Source organism: Megachile rotundata, chromosome 16 (assembly GCF_050947335.1).
Source record: "Megachile rotundata isolate GNS110a chromosome 16, iyMegRotu1, whole genome shotgun sequence".
Lineage (NCBI taxonomy): Eukaryota > Metazoa > Arthropoda > Insecta > Hymenoptera > Megachilidae > Megachile > Megachile rotundata.
In genome coordinates, this window is record NC_134998.1 from 5,073,619 (window position 1) to 5,092,763 (window position 19,145).

Sequence of the window (19,145 nt, forward strand, 5' to 3'; positions counted from 1 at the left end):
CTGGGAGAGAAGATGATGGCCTCTGCAAGAATTTCGCGATTGAAATAGAAGTATCTTGCTGGATACTGGTTCAACCTTATTTATTAAGTAATCTTAGGACATTTTTATGGATTGTATTAATGTTTATATGGAGTGACGTTAAATAGTGGTCCACCATTTTGTTGACAGTGTATCATACATTCTAACCTCACTTGTTTTAAATGATTTATTTCAGAACATTTTTATGGACTGCATTAATAATTTTTATCTGGTGTGATATTAAATGACGGTCCACCATTTTGTTGACAGTGTATCATACATTCTAACCTCACTTGTTTTAAATGATTTATTTCAAAACATTTGTACGGACTGTTTTAATAATGTTTGTCTAGTGTGATGTTAAATAGTGGTCCGCCATTTTGTTGACATTGTATCATACATTCTAATCTCACTTGTTTTAAATGATTTATTTCAAAACATTTTATGGACTGTTTTAATAATGTTTGTCTAGTGTGATGTTAAATGATGGATCACCATTTTGTTGACATTGTCCAGCTAATTTTAACCTTATTTATTTTAAATAAGTAATTCTTGCAAGTTTATGTGCTTTATACTAATAATATTGATTTCATGTGGTGTTAAGCAAATGTCCGCCATTTTAATGACCTTATACAAATTCTAACCTTACTTATCTTTGCATATAAATATCTATGTACCGATCTAACTTCATGTTGCATAATGTCTACCATTATTACTTGTGAATTAAATAAGTAAAATTATCTTCCGACTTGAGGTCACCACTGTAATATAAAACATACTATTTAAAACTAAACTGTAAATAAATAATAAATAAATCCATTTTATTGCAAACAAACCAAACTTGATAGTAAATTCCCATCCTGATTAATTCATAGTGAACGTACGTTTCGAAGGGAAGAGATATTCATGAAGATTATTAAGCACACACGATGTTGAGGTTAGGATTGTTCACCGCGCGAAGGTATAATGTGTTCCCCAAACAACATGGCTATCAGGAACGAACGGATTACGAGCGAACGATAATTCTTGAAATGACCAGCAAACGTGGATAAACTGATTACACAGAGACAGCAAACGGAGCTATCAATTGGCCTATCTTAATATTGTCATTTGTTCGCCTGGGTATTTATGGTGTCGGTCATAAAGGACCCGTTATGCATCTACGACCTATGCATACGGTACATTAATCGCCCTCGCCCGTTCGATAATTTCATGCATCGCGGCAGGGTAATGTCGTTCAGCTGCCATTACGTCGTGATACACTGAAAATAAGCAGTGCTCCGTTCAGATATCACTCGAAAACGATAAAGTACACGATGATCAATGTGACGTATGCTTGGATGCAATGTGGACTTCATTTGGATGAAGACAGGTTTAATTGTAAAATTGATCATATCGTTATTATTAAATTTTCATATTTTTAGGGTTGTATGAGTCCCTCAATTTGCACATTTTTATGTTTTTCAAGTTTCTAAATTTTGATTTTTTAATTTTCTAATTTTTTAATTTTCTAATTTTTTAACTTTCCAATTTCCCAACTACTTAATTTTCAATTTCCTAATGTCCCAACTTTCTAATTTCGAAACTTCCTAATTTTCCAATTACCTAATTTCCAAATTCCCAATTTCTCAATCTTATAATTTCCCAACTTTCTGATTTCCTAACTTTCTAATTTCCCATCTTCCTAATTTCCCAACTTCCTAATTTCCCAACTTTCTAATTTCTCAGCTTCCTAATTTCCCAATTTCATAATATTGCAAAGTCTTAATTTCCCAATTTCCTAATTTGCCAACTTCCTAATTTCCCAACTACCTAATTTCCAACTGCCTAATATCCCAATTTTGTAATATCCCAAAGTCTTAATTTTCTAATTTTCTAATTTGCCAATTTTCTAAGTTCCCAACTTTCTAATTTCCCAACTTCTTAATTTCCCAACTACCTAATTTCCATATTGCTAATTTCCCAACTATGTGATTTCCTAACTTTCTAATTTCCCGACTTCATAATTTCCCAATTTAGTAATATCCCAACGTCTTAATTTTCTAATTTTCTAATTTGCCAACTTTCTAAGTTCCCAACTTCCTAATTTCCCATCTTCCTAATTTCCCATCTTCCTAATTTCCCAACTTCCTAATTTCCCAATTTCATAATATCCCAAAGTCTTAATTTTCCAATTTAGTTTATCAACTACTTAATTTCCAACTTCCTAATTTCCCAACGTCTTAACTAACCAATCAAAAATTTTCAAAACATTAATTACAAGCTAGCAACCTCCACAAAATGACTTAGAAAAAGTAACACCGAGATTCCCAAATTTCCTGACATGTAACTGTTGATCTAATTTCACATTTCCCGCCATGTAACCTTTCATCAAAGCTTAAAACAAGAAAGTTCGGAAAATAATTTACCGATACTTTCTCGAGCGAATCGATACGTAACAATGGAATGGATGTATCCGAATGTTATATAAAGACGTGTATGTACTCACTTCGCAGTCCTATAAAAAATGGCGCAACCATCCACATATTTCCGATCGTTCTCTGCCATTGTCTTCGCGCGGGACTTTGGCGAAAAGATTCCATCGTAGCCGTCCTGCTTGAGCTCCGGCAGGAAGAAATTGTAGAATTGGTCCGTCTCGACCTCCTGCAGGCTGATGATGTCCGCGGCGTAATGTCGTATCTCATCGAGGATTCCCTTTTTCCGATATTCCCAATCGAGCGCCCAGCTCGGACAATAACCGTACATTTGCCGCGTCGCGTACTTGTCGCACAGCACGTTGTAACACATTACCGTGAATATACCTGTAACAGCAGAGAAACGTTCCTTGTACATGGCGCAACAGTCTTGAAAGGAAGATCGGTGAAAGCGAGCAGCAGCTTTACGAGCTCTTTTGTTCGTATCAGCCTTCAGTCTTTCCTTTATGCCGTTCGATTCGTTCATTCCCTTTTTGTGCGGTAGGCGATCTTTGTTCCCTTTCGCGTACAGTAGACTCGCGTTATATCGCCGCCGATTATAGCGGTAGGCAGTTATTCAAAATCGGCGATATAGCGAGAGGATGTTAATTTCGGGATTTGCAAATTTGGAAGTTTGGGAATTTATACATTTCTGAGGTTTGAAGTTTGGTGATTTTGTCAAGTGGGAAGTTTGGTATTTCGATGATTTGAAATTTGGGAATTTAGGAGTCTAGGGATATGGTGATTTCATGATGAGCTGAATCAGGGACATAGGAGTTTATTTCTTTGATCTTTAAACGATAGAGAGGTATTTGAGAATCTAGGGATTTGGGAATTTAGGGATTTTTGAATATACAGAGTTGGGAATCTAGGGATTTGGGAATTTAGGGATTTTTGAATATACAGAGTTGGGAATCTAGGGATTTGGGAATTTAGGGGTTTGGAAATTTAGGGATTTGGGAATTTAGAGATTTGGAAATTTAGGGATTTGGGAATTTAGGGATTTGGGAATCTAGGGATTCGGGAATTTTAGGATTTGGAAATTTAGAGATTTGAGAATTTAGGGATTTAGAAATTTTAGGGTTTGGAAATTTAGGGATTTGGGAATTTAGGGATTTGGGAATTTAGGGATTTAGAAATTTTAGGGATTTAGAAATGTTAGGGCTTGGAAATTTAGGGATTTGGGAATTTAGGGATTTGGGAATTTAGGGATTTGGGAATTTAGGGATTTGGGAATTTAGGGATTTGGGAATTTAGGGATTTGGGAATTTAGGGATTTGGGAATTTAGGGATTTGGGAATTTAGGGATTTGGGAATTTAGGGATTTGGGAATTTAGGGATTTGGGAATTTAGGGATTTGGGAATTTAGGGATTTGGGAATTTAGGGATTTGGGAATTTAGGGATCCGTGGATCTAGGGATCTGTGGATGTAGGGATTTGGCGATCTAGGGATCTGTGGATGTAGGGATTTGGCGATCTAGGGATTTGTGGATGTAGGGATTTGGCGATCTAGGAATCTGTGGATCTAGTGATCTATGGATTTAGGGATCTAGGGCTCTAAGAATCTGTGAATCAATGAATTTGGTGATCTAGAGATTTAAGAACTAGTGAATTTGCAGACTCTAAAATTGAATAATGTGGAAATCTGTAAATCCAGGGAATTGAAAACGAAAGAGAAGAAATCTGAAGCAAACTATCTAAAAATCATCCTGACTTAAACATTTTTTTTCAACGAATTTTAACGCATTTCCCAGAAACCTTAAATTTCCACTCTATTTCAACTTTGCGTCACGTCGGTAAGTCGAAAAACGACGCAAAATCAACAAAACATGTTTCGACATTTCGAAAAGTCCTTAAAACAAATATTAAACATCAATGCAATCCGATTCTCGTAAATCCGAGGAAAGTTCAGTTAATATTTCCCGTGTACGAGTACCCCGACGGACGTTTATTTCATCACATACTTGAGAAACTATCTCAGCCGTCCATTAAACTTTCAAGCTATTTTCCTCGAGTCTTCGCCCGAGAATGAGTGTTACTCTAATTTTAGTTCCTCGAGCGTAAATAGGAGCAGACTTCGGTAGCGAGCATAGACACATTCACGAACGACATTACGGGACACGTCAGGATAAGAAGATCAACATTAAAAGCGAGCTGCCTTTCCGACGTCGCGCTTCTGTCTGAATAAATCCCACGACAAAATGGAGGCGCATCTTAGCCGAAGCGCGACATCGAATTACTGACTGCATCCTGTAAACTCGTATGATTCGAGCTTGCATGCAAATCAGATTTGTTATTTCGCTTCTGGAGCATGGTGGGTAATTTTAGGTGTACTAGGGGAAACGTTACATTTGATGATGCGACGTTATGAGTTGGACTCATTTGTAATAATTTTTGGGTATTTTGGATTTGCGAATTTGGAGATTTAGGGAGAGTTAGGGATTTGAGGATTTGGGGATTTGGGGATTTGGGGGATTTGGGGAATTTGGGGGTTTTTGCGGGATTTATGGGAATTTGGGACTCTAGGGGTTTGGAAATCTCGGAATTTTTTAATATACAGAGTTGGTAATCTAGGGATTTGGGAATTTTAGAGTTTAGAAATTTTGGGAATTGGGAATTTTGCTATTTGGAATTCGAGGGATTTGCATATTAGGGATTTGGGAAACTAGGTATTTAGGAATTAGGGATTTGGAAATCTAGGGATTTGGGAATTTAGGGGTTTGGGAATCTAGGGATATGGGAATTTAGGGGTTTGGGAATCTAGAGATTTTTTAATATACAGAGTTGGTAATCTAAGGATTTGGGAATTTTAGAATTTAGAAATTTTGGGAATTGGGAATTTTGCTATTTGGAATTCTAGGGATTTGCATATTAGGGATTTGGGAAACTAGGTATTTAGGAATTAGGGATTTGGGAATATAGGGATTTGGGAATCTAGGAATTTGGGAATTTAAGGGTTTGGGAATCTAGGGATTTGGGAATCTAGGGATTTGGGAATTTAGAGATTTGGGAATCTAGGAATTTGGGAATTTAAGGATTTGGGAATCTAGGGATTTGGGAATCTAGGGATTTAGGAATTAGGGATTTGGGAATATAGGGATTTGGGAATCTAGGAATTTGGGAATTTAAGGGTTTGGGAATCTAGGGATTTGGGAATCTAGGGATTTGGGAATTTAGAGATTTGGGAATCTAGGAATTTGGGAATTTAAGGATTTGGGAATCTAGGGATTTGGGAATCTAGGGATTTGGGAATTTAGGGGTTTGGGAATCTAGGGATTTGGGAATCTAGGGATTTGGGAATTTAGGGGTTTGGGAATCTAGGGATTTGGGAATCTAGGGATTTGGGAATTTAGAGATTTGGGAATCTAGGGATTTGGGAATTTAGGGGTTTGGGAATCTAGGGATTTTTTAATCCACAGAGTTGGTAATCTAGGGATTTGGAAATTTTAGAATTTAGAAATTTTAGGATTTGGGAATTTTGCTATTTGTAATTCTAGGGATTTACGTATTAGGGATTTGGGAATCTAAGTATTTTTGAATTTAGGGATTTAGGAATCTAGGGATTTGGGAATTTAGGAGTTTGAGAATCCAGGGATTTGGGAATTTAGGGATTTTTCAATATACAGAGTTGGGAATCTAGGGATTTGGGAATTATAGAATTTAGACATTTTAGGATTTGTGAATTTAGGTATTTGGATATCTAGGGATATGTGAATCTAGGGAATTGAAAATCTGGTGATTTGGGAATCTAGGGATTTGGGAATTTAGGTGTTTGAATATCTCGAGATTTAGATATCTGAAAATAGTGATTTGTACATTTGGAAACTCAGGCATCTAGTGATTTTAGTATCTGTAAAATTAAAAATCTAGAGACTTACGTATCTACGGATCTAGAGATCTAGGTACTTAGAAATTTATCTAGTATTAGTCGATGAAAGGACCTTATAGGGATATAAGAATCTTGATATCTAGTGATTTTCACATTTTCAAATCTAGGGATCACCAGATTTAGACATCTGATAATCTACCTATCTAAAGAACTCCAAATCTACAAATCTGTATCCTTAAATTTAAACTTCTTAAAAATATAAAATTTCAACTATCCGTTTTACTAAGAATTTCGTAAACTTGAAAACCAAGGAATTTTCCTATTATCTCAATCGGAGTGTACGTATTTGTCCTTGCCCGAAGAAAGTCTTCTACTCGAGTGTACGAACATGGTTCAGAAGTGTACCAAGGAAACGTCTCGTCGATGGAATTCCAGGCACGAAGGGGAAAGGAAGGAAGCGTTTCGAGTTCCATTCAAAGTCGACCTGTCGACATGATATTTTGCTTAACAAGCATCGACGAACGACGATTCCGATGCCGCGTTTGCGAACACGGAAAACATTCCGATTTATTTCGGATTGGATAGAAGGGATATATGATAGGGAATCCGCGAAATGTCCTATTGGATGTCTTCACATACTGAGTGTCCTAGACATTCTCATCTGGTTACATTATTGAGTTATGGTTATGTCAATATCGCTTATGTCATTACGTTTGTATCATAATTGTGCACTAACTAATTAGTAAAGACTAATTTTTAGGTAGACATTAATTCATTAATCGCATAAATGGAGATTGATAAAGTAACGTGAGAAGGTAGAAGGAGACGATTTGCACCACTTTTGGAAAATTCTAGGGTTTATAATCATCCTATAATTACCACTACAACTTATAGTTATTACCAGAACTATTCCTATATCTCTCCATATTACAACACAAAACTGTCACAAAATATCCAGCGTCCCCAACATAACCACAAACCGCCCCATAAATCCGCCCTCTGCACATCTCATTTTTCATCAACCTCACCGACGAAAATCTCCGTAGAATTCACCGTAATGCCCAAAGAGCCATACGTCTCCATCTTGGTTGTTAACACGAACGCAACTACCGCTTCAGATTCGTCGTCGCGATTGCGTCGAGAGGGTATTATTCGGCGCCGATGTTGCGTGAGATACGCGGCATTAATGGGCGCCGCGACGCGTCGTCGTTTCCCTTTAACGTCCCCTTGTAATCCTCGGTTCGAGGATCAAGACAATGACGGCTAGTCTTCATAGAGAGCGGCCTTATCTTTCGTACGGCAGACAACGAGACTGAAACCTTAGGGTAGGAGGATCCTCTCTTTCTTGAGGAAGACTTCTTTCGAGCCGCTTGAATATTCTACGCGGTCGCGGCGTCGTAAGCGATTCAAATCGAGCCACGTAAGGAAAACGAGTGTGTACAGTCGACAACAAATCAGCCTTTCCCTAAGGAAAATGTGGGATTCGCTAGAGGAGAGACGTGCTACGAGTGGATTCTTAAGGACTTTTAGGGATTTCAGTGTTGGGGGTTCAAGTATTTTGGGAGATTGGGGAATTTTGGGGACCACAGGATTTAAGGACTTTGGGAATTAAGGAATTTTGGGGACTATAGGATTTAGGGACTTTGGGAATTGGGGAATTTTGGGGACTATAGAATTTAGGGACTTTGGGAATTGGGGAATTCTGGGGACTATAAAATTTGAGGACTTTGGGAATTTTGGGGACCACAGGATTTAGGGACTTTGGGAATTGGGGAATTTTGGGGACTATAGAATTCGGGGACTTTGGGAATTGGGGAATTTTGGGGACTATAGGATTTGGGAAGTTTAGGAGTTGGGGAATTTTTGGGAACTTAGGGTTTGGAGATTTTGGGAATTGGGGAATTTTGGGGACCACAGGATTTAGGGACTTTGGGAATTGGGGAATTTTGGGGACTATAGAATTCGGAGACTTTGGGAATTGGGGAATTTTGGGGACTATAGGATTTGGGAAGTTTAGGAGTTGGGGAATTTTTGGAAACTTAGGGTTTGGAGATTTTGGGAATTGGGGAATTTTGGGGACCACAGGATTTAGGGACTTTGGGAATTTTGGGGACCACAGGATTTAGGGACTTTGGGAATTGGGGAATTTTGGGGACCACAGTATTTAGAGACTTTGGAAATTGGGGAATTTTGGGAACCACAGGATTTAGGGACTTTGGGAATTGGGGAATTTTTGGGACCACAGGATTTAGGGACTTTGGGAATTGGGGAATTTTGGGGACTATAGAATTTGGGGACTTTGGGAATTGGGGAATTTTGGGGACTATAGGATTTGGGGACTTTGGGAATTGAAGATATACAGGGTGGCTCACCACATTTTGCCACCTAGATTTGCGTCATTATTATTACTCATAGCAAACAATGTTTCAAATGAAGTTGAATGGTTTTGAGAGGAGCATACGCTGGTGGTATATTTTTTTTATAGATGCATGTAAAGGACATATGAAGGTCATTAATGTTTTCTTAAACGAAATTATATATTTTTTATTGCATCAGCTGATACTCCTTCATATTCTTTACAAAAAAAGTATTAATCTATTTATGCGAAAAAATTATTAGTTTAGGAGATATTTTAATTTTAATGTCTATTTACAGAAAAAGTTCAATGTAGCAGTAACAATACTAACAAGAATCGTAGCAGCAGATAATAAAATAACTGCACTGAATACATAAGATCGTAGTAAAATGAATGTATGTAGAGTATAGTACACCAGTCAATGGTTGTTAGAGAAGTGGAAAGATTTCATTCATGTCTAGAAATGGTATTTTCGAGGTCACCGATGTTATAGCCATAGCCTGTCTCAACAGTTGCCAAACCAGTCTCAGGAAATCCAAACAGGTTACTTAATTCAGATTGGCTCGCTTGTAGCCACTTATGTTAGTCATTTAGATACTATTCAGAGCGATTATTACCCTTTGATTAAATTTCTACTCTCAAGATGCCAGGCAAGTGCACTGACTTATACTGTAACTTTAATTCATGATACACTTAATGTTATTTGACACAAATTAGTTTTGTATTTCGTATGCAGTGATGGAAATTTGGAATTTTTAGATTTTTATTATTTTTGTGGGGTATTTGAGAATTTTAGTGTAGGGAGAGTTGAAATAGGAGAATTTTAGTACTGAAAAATTTGATGGTGAGACATTTGAAATTTGTGAAATTTAACACTGAAAATTTTGATATTGAGACATTTGAAATTTGTGAAATTTGACACTAAAAATTTTAATATAGGGAAATTTGAAATTTGAGAATTTCAGTACTGAAAAATTTGATATTGGAAAATTTGAAATTTGTGAAATTTAATACAGAAAATTTTGATATTGAGAAAATTGAAATTTGTGAAATTTGACACTAAAAATTTTAATATAGAGAAATTTGAAATTTGAGAATTTTACTACTAAAAATTTTGATATTGGAAAATTTGAAATTTGTGAAATTTAACATGGAAAATTTTGATATTGAGAAATTTGAAATTTGTGAAATTTGACACTAAAAATTCTAATATAGAGAAATTTGAAATTTGAGAATTTCAGTACTGAAAAATTTGATATTAGGAAATTTGAAATTTGTAAAATTTAGCACTGAAAATTTTGATATTGAGGAATCTGAAATTTGTGAAATTTGACACTAAAAATTTTAATACAGAGAAATTTGAAATTTGAGAATTTCAGTACTGAAAAATTTGATATTAGGAAATTTGAAATTTGTAAAATTTAGCACTGAAAATTTTGATATTGAGGAATTTGAAATTTGTGAAATTTGACACTAAAAATTTTAATATAGAGAAATTTAAAATTTGAGAATTTCAGTACTGAAAAATTTGATACTGGAAAATTTGAAATTTGTAAAATTTAGCACTGAGAATTTTAATATTGAGAAATTTGAAATTTGTGAAATTTAACACTAAAAATTCTAATATAAGAAAATTTGCAATTTGAGAATTTTACTACTAAAAATTTTGATATTGGAAAATTTGAAATTTGTGAAATTTGACAACTAAAAATTCTAATATAGAGAAATTTGAAATTTGAGAATTTCAGTACTGAAAAATTTGATATTGGAAAATTTGAAATTTGTGAAATTTAATACGGAAAATTTTGATATTGAAAAAATTGAAATTTGTAAAATTTGACACTAAAAATTCTAATATAAGAAAATTTGCAATTTGAGAATTTTACTACTAAAAATTTTGATATTGGAAAATTTGAAATTTGTGAAATTTGACACTAAAAATTCTAATATAGAGAAATTTGAAATTTGAGAATTTCAGTACTGAAAAATTTGATATTGGAAAATTTGAAATTTGTGAAATTTAATACGGAAAATTTTGATATTGAGAAAATTGAAATTTGTAAAATTTGACACTAAAAATTTTAATATAGAGAAATTTGAAATTTGAGAATTTCACTACTAAAAATTTTGATATTGGAAAATTTGAAATTTGTGAAATTTAACACTAAAAATTTTAATATAGAGAAATTTGAAATTTGAGAATTTTACTACTAAAAAATTTTATATTAGGAAATTTGAAATTTGTAAAATTTATTACTGACAATTTTAATATTGAGGAATTTGAAATTTGTGAAATTCGACACTAAAAATTCTAATATAGAAAAATTTTAAATTTGTGAAAAATGACACTAAAAATTCTAATATAGAGAAATTTGAGAATTTTACTACTAAAAATTTTGATATTGGAAAATTTGAAATTTGTGAAATTTAACATGGAAAATTTTGATATTGAGAAATTTGAAATTTGTGAAAAAGGAGGCGATGCCAGGAAATGATAAGAATAAAAAAATCCTACACATAGGCCAGAACACGTTAAACACGGTGCGGATGGTAACGAGGATGCGTATAGCCGTCATTATCGCCATTACGTATCCCGAAGATGTTCATTAAAAAATCCTCAACGTGATACGCTATCGTGACAATAAATAGTCACGCGCAAGCTGTTACTTTTACGCGCATTTTACTATCGAAGCCAGTTTATAAAACGAGTCCACGAAAGCAAACAAGGATCGGAAAAGAGAGAAGAAAGAACTGTGTGGAAAACATTTATTCAAACGAACCACTTACTGTAAATTGAAAGGGTCATTTCGTTAATTAACTGATTCGACTGATTTATTGATGTTACATCGGGGAAATTAAACTGCGAATTTCAAACAAATTCGATGAAAATTATACTCGGAAGACACGGACCGTACATTGTTGAAATCGGTACAATTACTGAGCACGTCGGGTATTTCGATGTATATCGATTATTTGATACGACGTTTCTCTGTAATTTTCGATATGACCTGTCAGCGTTGTTTAATAAGTTAGAAATCGTTTTGTGCGGAAACATATTGTAATACCTGTTAGTCAAATTTGATGGTAATTGAATTCTGTGAAAGGATATTTATTGGAAATTTGAATGGATAGGAAATTAAATGGAGTATGTTGAGTGAAGGTGAATTTTTAAATGGGTTTAGATTCTGTTTGCAAATAAATTTTGAGAGAAAATTGAAAATGAGGGATTTTTGGAGAAAATGACTTTGGGTTTTAGGAATTTTTTAAATTTACAAATTTCCCAATATCAAATTTGTTAGTACTAACATTCTCAAATTTCAAATTTTTCTATATTAAAATTTTTAGTGTTAAGAAACTCGGTAAAACAGATTCCAACAAAAGCGGTGAGTCTCCTCGCGAAGGGTTAATAACCGAAAGTCGAGGAAAGACTGAATTAGTTGCAGTCCGGTGCAAGATTTTTCTGAATTCCGCGACCACCACGGATACTGTCCCTCTTTTTCCCGCTTTTCGTCTCGCTGCCGAGACGCGTGGAATTATTCGGAATCCATTGGTCGTCGTAAATCGGTACGTGCAACAACGCGGAATGGTACTAACGACTGTGCCAGCAGAACCGTACAAATTACTTCTTGCACTTCTCGCGACAACCCTGACAATCATAATCATTACGGAATGGCGGCCGTGTTGCTTGAATTCTTTGACAGCCAGCAATTATGCGTCGTTGTCGTTCCGACATTTTCTAACGTCACCATACGGACACGTATTAGAATCGTTACGTGCACGCGTTCATTACCGTTGTACCATCGCGCATTGTTAAACTGCCACATACTTAATTTCGTCGATAATTACCGTTTGTTATTATCTCTGCACGCAATCACTGCCATTCCGATAAGATTACATAGTGATTTCATGGCAATTGCGGTTTTTGTCGGTGTATGTTACGGGTGATGTGTTCAATGCTTTTTGTAAAATGAACGGGAGCTGAATGCACAATTTTTAGGCTATATAATGGGTAGGTATTTCATAAATAATTTAGGTTAGGTTAGGTTAATTTAAGATAGCATCTCTTTGGTTTAATCAGAGACGAGATCTACAGGTGGTCTCACTATTAGTGTAGGTCTTTCAAATGAGAGGTAGCTGACGTGATTCTGAATAAGATTTCCCTTTGCAAAAATGGGGTATGAAGCTTCGTTTTTGATTTATTAAGGAAAAACGCGGACCAATCAAAGTACGAGGATTACGCGCGCTCCGCCTCTAGGCGGAGACGTTGTCGCTCTCGCGTCTGCGCATGCGCGTCTCCGCCTAGAGGCGGCGCGTGCGTAATCCTCACGCTCTGATTGGTCCGCGTTTTTCCTTAATAATTCAGAAACGAAGTTTCAAACCCCATTTTCGCAAAGGGAAATTTTATTCAGAATCATGTCAGCTACCTCCCATTTCAAGGGCCTACACTAATTGTGAGACACCCTGTATAATGGGTAGGTATTTCACACATAATTTAGGTTAGGTTAATTTAACTCAACATCTCTTTAGTTCGACTCGAAACTGGTTTTACAATTTTTCATAGACTTTCAACTTTCACGTAGCTTTCCACATCTTCCAAGTATAGTCTCCCTAAAATCCTACCCTACCCTCATTTCAAAAACAGCTTCAACTATGAAAAAATGTTTCCTACAAAAGTTATAGAACATCAAGGGAAACATACAATAATAGTAACAATTTGACCTTGGATCGTTTGAAGGTCAAACTTCAGTTTCTTAAATAGAACCCCCATTTTTTATCGCATATTCTCCCTCGAGACGTCTACAAAACACTACCTTTGTTTATTTTTTGTGTCACTCCCAAGATATGAAGCTTCAAAGTTGACATATCGTCAGCATTACCCAAGGTGTACGAAGGTTGCACGACCAGATTTACGTCACTTATGTGTCAACTTTGAAGCTTCATATCTTGGAAACTTGCTCAAAAAACAAACGTAGTGTTTTGAAAACGTCTTGGGGCTACAAGAATATGCAATAAAAAATGGGGCTTCTATTTAAGAAACTGCAGTTCGACCTTCAAACGATCCAAGGTCAAATTGTTGCCACCATCTTATGTTTCTCTTGATGTCCTACAACTTTTGTCTGAAACATTTTTTCATATTTGACGCAGTTTCCGAAATACAAGGGGTAGGATTTTAGAGAGACTCTGTGATCCTTGAAAATAACTGAACCTAACCTAACCACAAGTACTCCATAGAATAACCGGACATTTTGTAGATTGAATGAAACCTTGTTATAGGCATTTTGCACAATGACTTTTCGAAAGGGCGTTCTACACAATACCCGGCCATTTTACAAAATGCACACATGGAACACATGGCACGTAACATATCGATTGAACGAGCGCTGTACAAGGACCTTATGGGAGTTCATTTGATTTTTGTTTATTGGTAGACAATCGATATATGTTGTACGTTGTTCGATATATGCGGAGGCAAATATGGACGACAAATTAATTTCACTCGATGTGTACGATGCAAACGTGGCAGTACTGTTTGCGCAAGTTTGCTCACGGCGGTTTGATTTGAAAGTAAATGGAATTTTATTTTGCGTGTATGTGTTGAGAGCATATTATACGCCGTTTATGTAAGCACGTACTTTGGTAGCGAACATTGGCGTTTTGTTCAGTTTTTTTTTTCATATCATGGAAGTATTGTTGTATGAAATGCACGTGAGGAATTGTGGTTTATGAAATTTGAGAGTGTGACCTTTTGAAAATGGAGGATTTATAATTTTTGAAATTATTATATGTCTAAATTTCCAAATTCCTAGATTTCCAATTCCCTAGATTTCTAATTCCCTAGATTCCCAACTCCCTCGAGTCCTAACTCCCTAAATTCTCAACTCCCTAGATTCCCAAATTCCTAGATTCCTAACTCCCTAGATTTCCAACTCCCTAGAGTTCCAATTCCCTAGAGTTCCAACTCCCTAAATTCCCAGCTCTCTAGAGTCTCAACTCCCTAGAGTCTCGACTCCCTAAATTCTCAATTCTCTAAATTCCCAAATCCTAAAATTCCCAAATTCTAAAATCTTCAAATTCCTAGACTCCCAACTCTGTATATTCAAAAATCCCTAGATTCCCAACTCCCTAGATTTCCAACTCCCTAGATTCCCAACACCCTAGAGTTCCAACTCCCTAGAGTTCCAACTCCCTAAATTCCCAACTCTCTAGAGTCTCAACTCCCTAGAGTCTCGACTCCCTAAATTCTCAACTCCCTAAATTCCCAAATCCCTAAATTTCCAAATCCTAAAATTCCCAAATTCTAAAATCTTCAAATTCCTAGACTCCCAACTCTGTATATTCAAAAATCCCTAGATTCCCAAATTCTTAGATTTCCAAATCTCCAAATTCCCAAATTTCCAAATCCCCAAATCCCCAAATCCCTAAATTCTGACATTCTACATTTCCGTTCCAAAATTCAAAAAATCTGAATTCCAAAAATTTCAAAATCCGTGAAAAACCCCCAAATCCAAAAATTCAGACATTTCAACTCATCCACCACTTCTATCGAACGTGATATACCTTGAGAGTCCACACGTAGACCAGCCTCAATCGGCAATATAAGACGCGGAAACCCACAATTCAAAGGAATATATTACCACAAACGCGCCAGTTGGTTCAATGACTTGTCTTTGTCCAGTGGTCAACACGTTAGTCATTGGGGCTATCTTACTTTTGCTTGCGGCACATTTATTAATGTTGCCGCCTTATCCTCTGTAATATGGTTTCTCCTTCGAGCACTTCCGCCTCGGCACTCTCTGATATTTCTGTAATTTCATCGCGGATTATCACGCTTTCATTAGACCGCGCTGTTAGGCTTTGTTCTATTGCTTTCTTTTCAACACGCACCTTAATATGCTTATTTCTTTCTCTTTTGCTACGTTACTTTGATGCTCATTTACCATTAACGCGGAAACGCATTATTGTCTCTATGCGAACATTATAATTTGATTATCCTATAGGGCGATACACAAATGGCGATGCTTAAGAGCATATTATTATTATATTCTTTGAAAGCTTTCTGGTTTTTATCTTCCTTTTATTTGTAATTTTCGTGATGGTTATTGGGAGAAAATATCTGTGCTGATGTGTGCATATGTGGATATGTAGGTATGTGGGTATGAGGATATATTAGATATATAAGATATGTGGACATGTATGTTTACATGTATGTGGATATGTTGACATGTGAATATGTGGACCTGTATGTGGATGTGAAGGTATGAGAGTATGTAGATATTTTGATATGTAGATATGTGAACATGTAGATGTGTGAATATGTAGGTATATGAACATATATGTGGATGTGTAGATACATAGACATGTGGATATGTGAATAAGCGGACATGTGTGAATACATGAATGTGGACGTGTAGATACGTAGCTATGTGGATATGTGGATATGTGGATACGTGGATCTATGAATATGTGGATATGTGGACAAGTGGATCTGTGGATATGTGAATATATAGATCTGTGGATATGTGGATATGAAGATATGTGGATATGTAGATCTATGGGTATATGAATATGTGGATCTATGGATATGTGGATATGAGGATGTGTGGATGTGTGGATGTGTGGATATGTGGATGTGTGGATATGTGGATGTGTGGATATGTGGATGTGTGGATATGTGGATGTGTGGATATGTGGATGTGTGGATATGTGGATGTGTGGATATGTGGATGTGTGGATATGTGGATGTGTGGATATGTGGATGTGTGGATATGTGGATGTGTGGATATGTGGATGTGTGGATATGTGGATGTGTGGATATGTGGACAAGTGGATCTGTGAATGTGTGGATATGTGGATATGTGGATATGTGGATCTATGGGTATGTGAACATGTGAATATGTGGATCTATGGATATGTGGATATGTGGACAAGTGGATCTGTGAATGTGTGGATATGTGGATATGTGGATCTATGGGTATGTGAATATGTGGATCTATGGATATGTGGATATGTGGACAAGTGGATCTGTGAATGTGTGGATATGTGGATATGTGGATCTATGGGTATGTGGATCTGTGGATGTGTGGATATGTGGATATGTAGATATGTGGATATATGGATATGTGAATATGGGAATATGGGAACATGTGGATATGTGGATATGGAGATATGTAGATATGTGGATATATGGATATATGGATATGCGAATATGAGAATATGGGAATATGTGGATATGTGAATATGGGAATATGGGAATATGTGGATATGTGGATATGTGGATATGTGGATATGTGGATATGTGGACACGTGGATCTGTAAATTATAGACATACAGATATATACCCAACTAAGTATTCAAATATGCAAATATGCAAATACCTAATTAACAGCACAAGTAAATATATAAATATCCACATATGTAAACATGAAAAAACCCACATATGTAAATACCGAGACACGCAGTAATGAATATATGCAAATATGTAAATACGTAATCTAACATCTTCCGAACTTCATTAAAATGATACTCGAGATCTGTCCAATTTTATCTCCAAGTTTGCTATACATGTACTTTTTGTACACACTTTTGACACGTCCTGTACGTCAAAGGAAGTCGATAATTGCCACGTGTTTCCAGCAATTAGTTCCCGTTACTGATCATACGTTTAACGTGATAAATTAGTTTCACTAGATGATGTGAGATTCAGCAAGATTAAAAATGGTAACAAGTTTATTTCATTAGCGCGTGCCAGCTAGTGGAATGTAATAGTGCACGTTCGCCACGTATCAGGTTCAACTGGATCTGGTTTTTCAGCGAAAACATAATCATCAAGATAAATAATAGTTCGTCTTAATGATTAACGGTTGCATCGTTTTTAAATATATATCACTTACATGTTGGTCTCGTCCTGTTCGGTCTCGTCAACGGGATCCACGGTCTCTGTGGCGGATGATTTGCAGTAACTGAAAACAGACAATTAAAATAGTTACAATTATGCAAACTACTATTTTATCGTTATCTATAAATTTATAACATAAAAATATGCAAGTCTCTACTAATTCATAATTAACATAAAAATATAAAAAATTCCATTAATTCATAATTAATATAAAAATATACAAAATTGTACTAACTTGTAATAAAATAAAATAATACAAAATTCCGTCAATTTATAATGAAACAAAAGAACACAAACATTGACTACTTTAAAACAACATAAAAAAAAATTCACAACATAAACTTAAGGTCCACCAAATACTAAAAAAATTGTTCAAATTTAAAAAATTAAATAAAACACGTCACGTACGTGTACTAAATCTCTTCGCGACAGAAATAAAACTGCAGTTTCATTTTTTTAATCTAGCACACAATCAAGAAAAAAAATATTGCAACTGTCACCCAGACAATAAAGCAACAAAAGCAGCCACATAAAATGTAACACGCTGTATATCACCGTGGCTTTGATGAAATCTTAGTCGATGACATCGCGGAACTGCGTTCTTTTTGTCGAAACTAAAATAAATGCTGGAGGGTGTAGAACGAAATTGCACGGTGAAATAGTCCGCTTCTTGCCGGGACATTGAGACAGAAAGGACGAGAGAAGAATAGCAGGATGTATGAAGAGCTGGGTGCAACGAAGGGCGTTAACGACTCCCCGGAAATGACGGTAACAGCCCTGAAACCTCGAGACGTGACTCAACTCCGACATAAATGGCGGTACATTAGACAAGATGGAGGGGGAACGGAGAAACACCGAGGCGCGAAGGTAATCAGAATTAACAATTCAAAGTCTCCGGCATCGTCGTGGGGCTACGAGCGAGTTAAAGACTGTCAAGTGGGCTCTCGTCATTGTCTCTTTTCGCTCGTAGTCAGACGTCGGATGAAACCCGCTGGTATTTTCTACTGACAGGATAGATTTCGTTTCCTGCATTCCAAGTCTTCTATGCTAATTACGAGAGGAGCTTCAGGGAATTGCGAATCTGGGTTTTTGGTTGTTTTTAGGTTGGAACATTTAAAATTTGGGGATATAGGGATTTTGGGATGTAGGGATTTGGGGATGTGGGGATTTGGGGATGTGGGGATTTGGGGATGTGGGGATTTGGGGATGTGGGGATTTGGGGATGTGGGGATTTGGGGATGTGGGGATTTGGGGATGTGGGGATTTGGGGATGTGGGGATTTGGGGATGTGGGGATTTGGGGATGTGGGGATTTGGGGATGTGGGGATTTGGGGATGTGGGGATTTGGGGATGTGGGGATGTGGGGATTTGGGGATGTGGGGATTTGGGGATTTGGAGATTTGGGGATGTGGGGATTTGGGGATTTGGGGATGTGGGGATTTGGGGATGTGGGGATTTGGGGATTTGGGGATTTGGGGATGTGGGGATGTGGGGATTTGGGGATTTGGGGATTTGGGGATTTGGGGATTTGGGGATGTGGGGATTTGGGGATGTGGGGATTTGGGGATTTGGGAATGTGGGGATTTGGGAATG

General features: G+C 36.4%; 1 protein-coding gene across 2 annotated transcripts in view; it reads right to left on the reverse strand.

Moving 5' to 3' along the window:
* The window catches only part of LOC100882449 (CCR4-NOT transcription complex subunit 6-like twin), a 620,172-nt gene that overhangs the window by 9,962 nt on the left and 591,065 nt on the right, over positions 1-19,145 (reverse strand). For both annotated transcript variants that reach the window (XM_076541547.1, XM_076541546.1), the window contains exons 4-5: positions 17,548-17,616; positions 2,507-2,819 (exon numbers count right to left, since the gene is read on the reverse strand). In XM_076541547.1, the coding sequence (XP_076397662.1) occupies positions 2,507-2,819; positions 17,548-17,616 (382 nt within the window). The remainder of the gene's footprint in view (positions 1-2,506; positions 2,820-17,547; positions 17,617-19,145) is intronic.